Below are 13,603 nucleotides of genomic sequence, written 5' to 3' on the forward strand. Positions count from 1 at the left end.
TGGTCTAAACTACGAGTTTATGTCGGATTTAGCAGCGTTACATTGAATTAACCCTGCACCCATCCACACAACAAAGCCATTTTTTTCGACATAAAGGGCTCTTAAAACCCATTTCTGTACTCCTCCCCAATGAGGGGATTAGTGCTGACATCGACATCGCCTTTTCGAATTAGGGTTAGTGTGGATGCAATTTGAAGGTATTGGCCTCCGGGAGCTATCCCACAGTGCACCATTGTGACCACTCTGGACAGCACTCTGAACTCAGATGCACTGGCCAGGTGTACAGGAAAAGCCCCGGGAACTTTTGAATATAATTTCCTGTTTGGACAGGTGAGCTCATCAGCACAGGTGACCATGCAGTCCCAGAATCGAAAAAGAGCTCCAGCATGGACCGAAAGGGAGGTACTGGATTTGATCGCTGTATGGGGAGAGGAATCCGTGCTATCAGAAATCCATGCTATCGTTCCAAAAAACGAAATGCCAAAACATTTCAAAAAATCTCAGAGGCCACAAGGGACAGAGGCTACATCAGGGACGCAACATAGTGGCACATGAAACTTAAGGAGCTCACATAAGCGTACCAGAAAACCAAAGAATCAAACGGACGCTCTGGGACACAGCCCCAGACGTGCCACTTCTACGCTTAGCTGCATGCAATTCTAGGGGGGGGCGCCACCACTACCCCACCCCTGTCCATGGACTCCGATGATGGAGTACTCTTCACCATTCCTGAGGATTTTGCAGATGGGGAAGATGAGGAGGAGGAGGACGAGCTTGGGGAGAGCACACAGCACGCCATTCTCCCCGACAGCCAGAATCTTTTTATCACCCTGGCTGAAATACCCTCCCAACCCAATGAAGCCGGAGAAGGGACCTCTGGTGAGTGTACCTTTTTAAATATAATACATGTTATAAAAGCAAGCATTTTTTAATGATTAAGTAGTCCTGAGGACTTGGGATGCATTCGTGGCCAGCACATCTACTGGAAAAGTCTGTTAACGTGTCTGGGGATGGAGCGGAAATCCTCCAGGGACATCTCCATGAAGCTCTCCTGGAGGTACTCTAAAAGCCTTTGCAGAAGGTTTCTGGGGAGAGCAGCCTAATTCCGTCCTCCATGGTAGGACACTTTACCACGCCATGCTAGTAGCAAGTAATCTGGTATCATTGCATGACAAAGCCTGGCAGCGTATGGTCCCGGTGTTTGCTGGCATTCAAGAAACATCCGTTCTTTATCTCTCTTTATCCTCAGGAGAGTGATATCGTTCATGGTAACCTGGTTGAAATAGGTGAATTTAATTAAGGGGATATTCAGAGGTGCCTGTTCCTACTGGGCTGTTTGCCTGTGGCTGAAAAGAAATCCTCCCCACAGTTAACCACGCGGTGGGGGGCGGGGGGCATTGGCGCTGAGCTGTTCACGTTTGGCTAGCAGGGATCTTCCCCGATACCAGCCACGTGATGGGGGGAGGGGTAAAGTGATCATCCCAGAGAATTGGATGGGGCTGGGGGTGGGTTAGTTTGGTTTCTGCTGCTTCATGTTAACAGGAAAACTGCAGCACTAAATGGCCAACTCAACGTGCTTTGCTTGGAACGGGAGAGGAGGGCGCTGCTGTTATGAAGGTTGCAGAAGCCGAAAGACTATGGCTTACCATGGCCGCCTGCAAGCTGAATTCTGTTGTCCAGCACTGCATGTGTGATCTCTAACACCAAAGCCACAGGCACTCAATATAAGATGCAAAATGCAACCTTGTACCAAAGTCACATGTGCTATGTGAATAGTGTTGCTCACCGTGAAAGAGTATAGCCATTGTTCTGTAAAATATATCTTTTAAAATACTTCACTCCTTTTTTTTCCTCCAGCAGCTGCAAATGTTTCAAGCCTCCCTCCTCCGTCCCAAAGGCTATCTCAGATAAGGCGGCAAAAAAAACACACGGGCGATGAAATGTTCTCTGAGCTCATGCAGTCGTCCGACACTGAGAGAGCTCAGCAGAATGTGTGGAGGGACACAATAGCAGAGTACAGGAAAGCGGCCGATGAACATGAGGAGAGGTGGCGGCAGGAAGATCAGAGGAGGCATGAGGCAACGCTGGGGCTACTGAAGGATCAAACGGACATGCTCCGGCGTTGGGTGGAGGTTCATGAACGGCAGCAGGATCACAGACTGCAGCTGCAGCCCCTGTTTAACCACCCTCCCTCCTCCCCAAGTTCCATAGCTTCCTCACCCAGACGCCCAAGAACGCGGGGGAGCAGGAGGCTCCGGGCACCCAACCACTCCACCCCAGTGGACAGCCCAAGCAACAGAAGGCTGTCATTCAAGAAGTTTTAAAGTTGCCTTTTCCTTCCCTCCTACCCTCCTCCCACACCCCAGCCGGGCTACCTTGTGAGTTATCTCCCTATTTTTATAATCAATTAATAAAGAATACATGTTTTTAAAATGATAGTGACTTTATTTCCTTTGCAAGCAAGCTGAAGATCGAAACGGAGAGGGTGGGTGGCTTACAGGGAATTTAGAGGCAACCAAGGGGGCGGGTTTTCATCAAGGAGAAACAAACAGAAGTGTCACACAGTACCCTGGCCAGTCATGAAACTGGTTTTCAAAGCTTCTCTGATGCGCAGCGCTTCGTGCTGTGCTCTTTTAACCGCCTTGGTGTCTGGCTGCACGTATTCAGCAGCCAGGCGATTTGCATCAACCTCCAACCCCGCCATAAACCTCTCCCCCTTACTCTCACAGAGATTGTGGAGCACACAGCAAGCAGTAATAACAATGGGAATATTGGTCAGTAAACTGTGCCAGGGACCCTTTAAACATCCAAATGCACACTCTACCACCATTTTTGCACTTGCTCAGCCTATAGTTGAACAGCTCCTTACTACTGTCCAGGGTGCCTGTGTACGGCTTCATGAGCCAGGGCATTAAGGGGTAGGCTGGGTCCCCAGGGATAACTATAGGCATTTCAACATCCCCAACAGTTATTTTCTGGTCTGGGAATAAAGTCCCTTCCTGCAGCCGTTTAAACAGACCAGAGTTCCTGAAGACGCGAGTGTCATGAACCTTTCCCGGCCATCCCACGTTGATGTCGGTGAAATGTCCCTTGTGATCCACCAGTGCTTGCGGTTTATGTACTGGCTGCTATGGTGGTCCGGTCCCAAGATAGGGATATGCGTTCCGTCTATAGCCCCACCACAGTTAGGGAATCCCATTGCAGTAAAGCCATCCACTATGACCTGCACGTTTCCCAGAATCACTACCTTTGATAGCAGCAGCTCAATGATTGTGTTGGCTACTTGCATCACAGCAACCCCAACAGTAGATTTGCCCACTCCAAATTGATTACTGACTGACCGGTAGCTGTCTGGCATTGCAAGCTTCCACAGGGCTATTGCCATTCGCCTGTGACCTGTGAGGGCTGCTCTCATCTTGGTATTCTTGTGCTTCAGGGCAGGGGAAAGCAAGTCACAAAGTTCCATGAAAGTGCCCTTACACATGCAAAAGTTTTGCAGCCACTGGGAATCATCCCAAACCTGCAACACTATGTGGGCCCACCACTCTGTACTTGTTTCCCGGGCCCAGAATCAGCCTTCCACGGCATGAGCCTGCCCCAGTAACACCATGATCTCCAAATTGCTGGGGACCGTGGTTTTAGAGAAATCTGTGTTCGTGTCCTCATCACCGCGCTGCCATCGCCTCCTCGCCCGGTTTTTAAGGTGGTGGTTCTGCATAAACTGCACGATAATGCGTGAGGTGTTTACAATGGTCATAACTGCTGCGGTGAGCTGAACGGGCTTCATGTGTGCTGTGCTATGGCGTCTGCTTGGGCAATCCAGGGAAAAGGGCGTAAAATGATTGTCTGCTGTTGCTTTCACGGAGGGAGGGAGGGTTGACTGACGACATTTACCCATAACCGCCCGTGACAAATTTTTGGCCCCATCAGGCATTGGGAGCTCAGCCCAGAATTCCAATGGGCAGCGGAGACTGCGGGAACTGTGGGATAGCTACCCACAGTGCACCGCTCGGAATGTCGACGCTTGCCACGGTACTGTGGACGCACACCGCCGAATTAATGTGCTTAGTGTGGACACATGCACTCGACTTTATACAATCTGTTCCCAAAAATCGACTTCTGTAAAATCAGAGCACTTTCGTAGTGTAGACATGGCCTTAGTAGTAGTTTTGTGATAAACTGAGTAATGGTTATTGGAATGGAATAACTGAGTAGGAGTAGGGAGGTGACATTACCTCGGTATACTGTATTGGTGAGACTATTACTGGGATACTGTGTCCAGTTCTGGTATCCACACTTCAAAAAGGATTTTGAAAATTTGGCAGAAGTTCAGAAAAGTGCTGCAAGAATGATTTGAGGTCTGGGAATCCTACCTTAGAAAGAGATTTAAGAAGCTCAGTCTATTGAGTTTATCCCAGACACAGTTAAGTGTCTTGATTATGGTCCATAAGTACCTGCATGGGGAGAAGATACCTGGCAATAGGTGGCATTTTAATCTAGTACACTAAGGCATAACAATAACCAATGGCTAGATGGACCAACTTTCCAAGAAATGTGGTGAATTCTTCATCAGCTGAAGTCTTTAAACAAAAATTGGATGTCTTTCAGCCAGAAGTTACAGACTAGATGCAGAAATAACTTGATGAAATTCTATAGCCTGTATTATGCAAGAGGTCAGACTAGAGGATCGATCTTAAATTCTGTTCATGCTGTTTCAAGCAAAATTGCACAGTCCTAAAAGTCAGAATAAAATATATTAAACAGAAACAGTAGCAATATGTGAAGGGTCCTTTGATGCCATTGTAGGTAGGTTAACTAGGTGAAATAAACCAAGCATACTGTAGACACTTATACACTGCTGATCAAAAATAGCTGTATTTTAGTTATGTCTTTCAATCACTTTAAAAGTTTGCTGATGTTTAGTAATGTGATTAGGATGACTATAAAATTTTGCTTCCTACCACAATGGAAATTTTAATGCTCTTCCCAGATCCCAGTGATACAGAATTTTATGAAATTTAAGCTTATTTATTTGTTTATTTTAGCTTCCTAGTGACGACGCTGAAATATATGAGACTGCCTCACAATGCTTGTCATTGTTGGTTCAGCTGTACGGAGGAGACAACTTGGACAGTATGTCTCCAGAAAACATGGACAGCTTTGCTGAAGTATTGAAGTCCAAGAGGGATCTAAAACAGCAGAAGCTTTTGTTGCGAATCATCAAAAGATTGGTGAGTCAAACAAATATAACTTCTTGCCATCCAGAATTTGAATTTAACTGTCTGTCTAGGCTCTACTATCCCCTGTATAACAACATTTTTGAGACCTGTTTTTCCCCTTTAAGTAAACGTTTCTTTTTATAAAGAATATAAACAATTTCTAAAGAAGCAAAAATCCCATAATATTAGTATTCATATTTTTTTTAAAATCCATTTTAATTTCTTTGGAAGAAAATGTCGGCACCTGGACCCATGCCTGTTTTATTTTCTACATTTAGAACCTCTATAAAAACACTGTTTTTCCTTCAGTTAACCATTTGACTGTTTTCATAGAAAGCTTTAATTGTTTATATAGGTATTTAGTACCTTGGGTTTAAGAATTATAATAGAAAATTATTTTGAATTCCTTCCAAAAACACTAAACTTCTAATAAAAATTGCTACTCAGAAACTTATAGTGCTTGATTTCATGTCAGTTGCTGATAATTCTGTTTTGTAGTTGAAGTAAATTTTTATATAGACTACTGATTGTTCATTCTCATCAAGTGGTAAAGGCTACTCCTGGTGGAATGGTTATAACATAGATTATCATCAGCAGAAATCACACAAGCACTTCACCTTAAGTAAGTGAAAAGTTGCTGACATGTAATGACTTCAATTCCTTTCACGCTTCGTCAATACAGATGGCAGTGTTGTTTCTCAGAAGTAGATTAATGATATGCCTGGCAAATCACATGATTTGTAACTTTCTTGTAAGTCCCACCATGCTTGTCATCTTGAAGTCTCTTGAAAGATCCTTTGGCTGGACTCACTGCTAGGCTTAGATAATTACCTTTCCATCTGTTGTACTTGCTATTTACTATAACAAACAATTGTCTGTAATTATTTTAGTGAGATTTTAGGATTTCCTCTCAAAGCAGTGAAAGCAGGTTTTATAGGTAATGTGACTGACAATATAGTAAATCTTATATTATTTCTGTGAACCTTAAAAATTCCTGTTCACAAGAGATTATCATTATGTTAAAATTATCATTATGTTAAAATTACAGTAAACACTGTAAACACCAAACACACTGAAATATTATCAGATCTATTTAAGGTTATTTCAGCCCACTTTCAATTATTTATGGTGAATTTTGTAGCCTAGAGAAGAGTTTCTTAGACTTTTTCATAGTTGGTCAAAATATTAATAGAGAAATTATGTGCACCAGCTTCCCATCCCATTCAGAATTGCTTGCACCACCACCACTTTTACATCTATGATAGCAGAGCATCCCTGTGGCATCCATAGTTGCTACTTACATAGGCAAGGAATATTAGAGAAGTATTAATGTATTCCTGTAATGGCTTCTTTTAATATAGTGTATCTGCTGGAAATGAGGAAGAGCTAGTGCCATGTGACTAGCTAGCTCTCCAGCAAGTGGTCCATGTACTACAATTCTAAAATCTTTGATTCAGAATATGTGAATGAAATCATTACCTTATTGGGCAGCCATTGTTTGAGAGAAAAACTCATTTGTGTGCCTTTCATTTAATAATATCAACTCAAAAAAAAATTTCTTCTACACATAGTGCATACTGTGGACAGAGTTGGGATTTTAGGGGAGAAAATTTTAGACCATTTACAAGAGCTTTGAATGGTGATGGGACTGTGATAGGTATTTTCCTTTTTAGGACTGCCCTTCTCCATTGAGCTTCAGACTGAACTTTTGCTATCTTAATTTATTTGGATTTTTTTCCCAAAAAAAACCATGAAGAGAAGAAAAATATCCAGGACAGACTTATTAGTTGAATCTGACAGACTGTACATACTCTTTAGGAATCCCTTGTTTATGGTTTTATTTTATTGTAAATAGAAACTATTAGCAATGAAAAACAGGAAAATATACCCCACTCAAAATTTTAAAACTATTTATATTTTTGGCCCTTTGACGCACACACTGGCTAGCCTTATTCTGAGATGATTTATTAGTGTTTCCAGAGCCTGGACAGAATGGACAGAAAGTGAATAAGAAATATTGGCCTGCCACAAAGAAATGCAGTATGATTTTCCACTAGTGATACTTATACAACTGTCATTCTGGTTGCTTCAGCTTGGGATAGGCAATATTGGCATTTGGATCTCCAAGATATTTCTTACAACACTTTGTATTATCTGCCAGTGCCATCAGAACTTTCTGATTTGGGAAAGTGGGCTTGTTTTGCATACCAGTTCCAAAATCATTTCACCTTGCTGCTTTAAAGGATGCTGATAATCTTTTGACTTAGCCTGCTCTGCAAAGATACAGAATACCTTACCTACAGTCCAGGAAATCATCTACATTGAAACATCCCACCCAAAAGTAGAAAAGGTTTTCACTATGGGAGAAAATAATTTTTGTTTGGACTGTTTGCTTTACTCAAAATTTCTTGGCCTCTCCTTATCTTTAGTCAGGGCTCACCTCTCTGCTATCTCACTTTCCCATCTTCCAATGGCCAGTGCTGCAGTTTTAAGTTATTCCACCATCACAGGATTCCTTAAAGAACTGATCAACATCTTTCCATTGGTTAGAGAATCTTTGGCAATGTGAGATCTCAGCTTGCTGGTGAGAAAGGTAATGTTTGCACCCTTTAACGTAGGGGGAGAATGCTCTGTATTCTGCTTGTCAACAAAAAAATCTGTAGCAAGAAGAATGAATAAACTGCAGGCTTTAGTGGCAGATCCTCCCTTCACTGTATTCCACAGACATTTGTTCTATATCCCAATCCTAAATTCCTGCCAAAAGTGGTGTCTGAGTTCCACCTAAATCAGAACTTCAATCTGTTTGTGGTGTTCTTCCCAGCACCTCTTTCTCACCTGCCAGAAGCCAGATTCCACACCATAGATGACAAAAGGTACTTCAGCTCTTGTTTATGTAGGACGTTAAGCAATCCTCCTAGATTTATGGTAGCTTTCGGGATCAATGCCAAAGTATCTTTGAGTGGATTAGGCTTATATTAAGATGTTAATTTTAGGTAAGGTGATCCCTCAGTATCCTAAGGGCTTACTCTGCTGGGGCTAAGACAACATCAGTGGCATGCTTTTGCACACTTCCTTCATAGATATGTGCAGGACTGCTACCTGGAGTTCTGTACACACATTTACTCAGCATTGTTCTTTTGACTTGGCTTTTATTTTTTATTATTATTGTAGTAGCTCCTGTAGAGCTTGATCAGTCCTCATTGTGCTAGTCACTATGTGCACAAACACCAAAAAGACAGTTCTGGCACCAGAAAGCTTACAGTCTAAGTCAAACTGATGTTTGCTTTACAAGGTCAGTTCTGCAGTCCTTAAATAGAATTCCTCATTCTGCCTCAGCGGGAGTTAAACGTATCACTAGACTCACTATGCAGAGGACACCTGGAAGAAGAGAAAACAATTAGTTACTATAGTGCCTCTGATTCTTAAACGGTGCTACCTTTGTAACCTCAGCTCCAAATATTCAGAGCCACAAGGAGGTGCTGGTGCAATGCCAAACTGGCCCTGCTTTTCTAGAACTTTTGTAAAACTTAATGGACCTGTTGGCATATCCCACTAGTATGATTGTGCACTGGCATCACTCTCAAAGAACCTCAGTTACTAGGGGGAAGGAATTATTCTTGGTGATATTTTTTCTTTGTATTGACCTTTAAAATGCATAAATTAAATTACTATGGTGGCCCATTTTCTTCCATTGCTTTCAGTAGAAATTTCATCAGAAGAGATGCTTGTTAAGTTGTTAAGATGCTTGTAGATGTAGGTTGCTGACATGTATATTTGTTCTTACTTAGATCAAAATCAACCTGTTGTTGCTGTGCAATCCTTAAAGTGGAGAGTGTATGTTTCTGATACCAAGCAAACTATCTTAATCCTGCATTGTTGTGTTCTTTATTGGCAGTCATACAGAATGCCTTTATTTTATTGACTGCAGTCTCTAATAGAATTTTCTTCAGTATGATCAAACATTTTTATTTTATATCAATTACTAATGCTATCTTCAACAATGAAAAGCCAGTCAATGCTAAGGTGTGTTATGCATATCAGAAACAGGACTTTTTACCCAAACTATTGTGTAGCAAATACAATAAAAGTATTAATGCCACTTCTTTTCTTTATCCTTTCACCATTGTGTCAAGAAGCTCAGTCTGTTTATAAACTCCAGGCAGACCTTTTGTGTAATAGTTATGGACAGGTTTTAATGAAATTTGAGAGGGTCTCTAGAAATCACAGACATAGAGGCCTTTAACAGTGTGGTGTTGCTTAGCAACCTTAAGCCATTACATTTCCAGTATCTGTAATAAGATGATATACTGCTCTTCTGCCAGTCCCTGATGAAAATGTTATAGAAATAATCACTTTCTAAAGGTTGTACTCCATGAGTGTTTGGGTGGTAAAAGATTGTTTTTCCATTTCACTGCTGGATTTTAATTTAGTCTACAAAGTAAGTTTAAGTATTGTCTCCTGAATGCTGAATGTGTCGTGGTTGGAATACATTTTAAGATGATATTTTTAAAAAGCAGACATAATATTTTTATTTTAAAAAGCAGAGATAATATTCCTAAATAATGTTAACAAACAATACTGAATCTGTTACAAACCTGCTGTCCTTTTTCTCCACTCAAGAGGCAATGTTTTGGGTCAAATTCAGCATTGAAGAAAACTGTTTTAATTTGATAAGAAAACTAATGTTGCTGAGTGTAAGAAGCAATGTAGTATAATTTATACAAATTTGGATTTCAGTGAGCTCAATTTTCTGTTGCACTGCAGCCCCTATAACATTGTTCTGATATTCAGTGTGCCAAAAACTGAGTAAATATGAGAATATTTGTTTGAATTTTTAAACAAATTTGCTTCTGCTGTATTTATCACCCTTCCACATCAGTTTACATCGGGGTTCTCCAACTGGGGGTGGGGACCCCTCAGGGGGTCACGAGCTGTCAGCCTCCACCCCAAACCCCGCTTTGCATCCAGCATTTACAATGGTGTTAAATATATTAAAAAGTGTTTTTCATTTATAAAGGAGGTCGCACTCAGAGCCTTGCTATGTGAAAGAGGTCACCAGTACAAAAGTTTGAGAACCACTGGTTTACATGAACATATGTGTTCTACTAGCACAAATTCTCATGGAAAGCAAATTTTAAGATCCCTTAATCAAATATCGGAAAGTTTATCTTAAAGTCACCGTGAGTATTATCAACAGCACCCATAAGAGCCCATCCAGTCAAGGAACAAATAAAATTGTAATTTTTGACCACTCACAACTAAGCAACGCATAGCACTTATAAATAAATAAACAAAATGGGAAAAAATGAATAATTTTGATAAATTAATTCAAGAAAATCCCAAACTGTTCTCAGAATTCTGCAAGAGAGGCAAAATTCTTCAAATATGAATTGTTTTTATATAAATTATTCACTCAGGTCTAAGTGTAACACAGCATTTCTGAAAGTACTATTCTAAAGTACTGTTTATGGACCTCGTTCTTATATCAGGTGGTATTCACAATCTCGGATTGTGAAATGGAGATTCTAACTGTCACTCAAGATCTTATGGCGCTCTTTGTAAGAATAAGCAAAATTAATGGCAACTTGGCTAATTACGTTCTGCCTCCCTAAATTCAGCCTGCAATTTCCACTGGATATGGTGTTTTTCGCTTCTTGTCCTAAACTGTTGCATACTGCTGCTGTTTGCTGGTAAATACTCTTTCACTGCAGAGGTGGCCGCATCTTTGTAGTTGATCTGTGTGTATAGTTTATATAACGGGTTAGGGCCAAATTCAGGCTGAATTATACCCCCTGCAATATCGCAAGACTAGTGATAAAAGCATGTGAGCTAGTAACCATGCATATGTAGGATCATCTTCTTTCACCATAGTTGAGGTGGACTTTTGTGCATGACTAACTCAGATAATTTGGTTGATTCCACATTTTCAGGATTCCTTAAATTCAGATAGGTTTGACCCAAGTAAGATTTTCCAGGGCTTCCAGCTGTTGGTCTGATCTGAGGTCCTTCTGTGTCAAAGCTGTTTTTATGCCTGGGACCTCCATGCTAATTTTAATCTGCATTTTCTGTTCTACTTGATCCAAACATTTCAGCACAATGACCAGTTTGCTGGCTAATTTATTTATTTTAGTTTGTTAAAGTATCAAGTGTTTCCTTCATAGAGAACAGAAGATGCTGCACTTTGTCTGGTGTGGCCACTCCTAGAAACTTCAGAAGCTTTGAAGAAATCAACCAAGTGAAAGTTTTTGATGCATACATTGAAGGGAGAAACAGAAGCATAGAAACCAGCTTCCAAGTGACTCTCTATAAATCCCTTTTACACATCCCTCAACAAAACCCCACTTCTTTCTTTCTACGTTGATCTCCTCACTAACAAACTTATTGCATGTTAACTATTCTCCTGTGTATCATATTTGAGTGCAATTGTTGCTTCTTTCAGGAAAGATCCATATATTTCTTATGACTTTTGTAAAGTGCCTTGTATAATATGCTTCTGCACTCTGTACATTGTAATAATTATAATATTGTGGTGTTGAACTAAAAGTCTGTCAAAGTTGCTTCAAACAAATATCAACTCAGGAAAAGGACCTGGGCATCAATCGGACCGTTCAATGAAGATCTCTGCTCCAAGTGCACCTGTGGTCAAGAAAGCAAACAAGATGTTAGGAGGCATAAAGAATAGGATGGATAAAAATACAGAAAATATTATTTTGATAGTAAATCCCATGCTTCAGGACCTAAGTCAAAATCTTAACTATTAGAGATCAGGATGAGATCTAATGTGTGTGTGGGGCAGGGGGGCACAGATTATCCCACAACTGCCTACTGTGGGTTTCTCATAACTTCCTCTGAAGCATCTGGTACTGGTCACTGTCAGAAACAGAATGTTCGACTAGATAGATCTTGGGTGTGATCCAGTAGAGCAATACCTAGATTTCTGTATTTCTAACCCTTGAAAAAGGTTTGATGACTCGTGCAAATGAACCTCTTCCACTAGATAACCTTTTTTCTTATTCCCCCTTAAAAGTTTCTACGGTCCCTATTGCTTGTCATTGTTCCATTATTCCCTTGGCTGCTGGTTCTACTAGTAGTATTCATTGGAGATATATATAGATATAGATATCTGCATAACACCTGACAGACACAGACATAGGGCCAAATACTTGCCATCTTCTTATTCTGGTAGCACAAAACAACTAGACACCTTGCATTTCCAGTTGATATGGGGGAAACCCCAGATGGCCCAGAGCTGACAGAGCAGCCCTAATGTATGGTGTGCAAACAGGGAAATGGAGTATGGCTGGAGAGTCTTAAGGAGAATTTTGAAGGAGGAGAGAGGCAGGGTGCTTGGAACCAAGCAATGAGGCATGATAGTAGGCACAAGAGTAGGAGAAGGAGATAAATGTTATAACTGAGAGAGTATTTGAAAGAGTTTGGGGAGTTAGAGGAACACGAGGAAGAAAAAGAGTAGAGCTAAAGACAGGGTAAAAATATGCAGATTGAACAACTTGAAGTTTCTTGCAGTAAAAGGAAACCAGTATAGGGATTCAAAGAGGCAGGGGGTGTTGGAATGATAGGAGAAGAAAATTATTTTAGAAATATCAGTAGAATGGCACACTTCATAGGATGAAGAAATATAGAACTTTCTGAGTGTTTTTTTCCTTGGATGCTTCGTGCATCTGATGATTATGGGATTCAGAATTCTTAAGTATTCATCAGCACTAAGTGCATGCTTCTGGAGTTCCCCATGAAAGGAATCCATTTTGATACACCAGTGCCTGGCATTTATACATGTGCCTGTGTATCTAGAATATGGTGGTGCACAAGCTCAAATGAGTCCTTTATTCATATTAGTATTCTGGAAATGAGGTTGTTATGTTTAAAAATAGCTTTTATGTCCGTTAAGTTTGTGCTTTCAGTAGACTTCTATGGTAATTGACTTTTTTTCAAGTTCAGTGTTTCTCTCCAACATCTTCAGGGATGAAACCTACGCATTTTGAATTATGAAGGCTATGCTAGTTAAACATTTATAGAAGTGCCCAGTGCTGTTGTTTCTGTAAACATTAAAAGGTAGTGTTTTTATGTGAACATCATTATACATTTATAACAAATGTAATTTGTGTGGTGATGCATTCTTCTATGGGCTGTGAATTACTGTCCTAAATTTCACACAGCAGATGCTTTCTCTGGGATCTAATGTCTAGTTGATTTGTTCACATGATGCATCATACAAATATATCTCATAATTTGCATACTAGTTCTGTACTGATTATACAGTTTGCTTTTCTAGACATTTCAGGGCACTTTTTCAGAGCAATGAAGTTGACATACAACTCTTGTTGTTTTCAGGAGCTGACTGCGTAACCTTTTGAATATAAGTAATA

General features: G+C 40.7%; 1 protein-coding gene across 10 annotated transcripts in view; it reads left to right on the forward strand.

Moving 5' to 3' along the window:
• Window positions 1-13,603, forward strand: part of ULK4 (unc-51 like kinase 4) — a 395,815-nt gene that overhangs the window by 332,970 nt on the left and 49,242 nt on the right. For all 10 annotated transcript variants that reach the window (XM_037890225.2, XM_043540763.1, XM_043540762.1 and 7 more), the window contains one exon: window positions 5,046-5,231. In XM_037890225.2, coding sequence (XP_037746153.1) covers window positions 5,046-5,231 — 186 coding nt within the window. The remainder of the gene's footprint in view (window positions 1-5,045; window positions 5,232-13,603) is intronic.

Source organism: Chelonia mydas, chromosome 2 (assembly GCF_015237465.2).
Source record: "Chelonia mydas isolate rCheMyd1 chromosome 2, rCheMyd1.pri.v2, whole genome shotgun sequence".
Taxonomy (NCBI): domain Eukaryota; kingdom Metazoa; phylum Chordata; order Testudines; family Cheloniidae; genus Chelonia; species Chelonia mydas.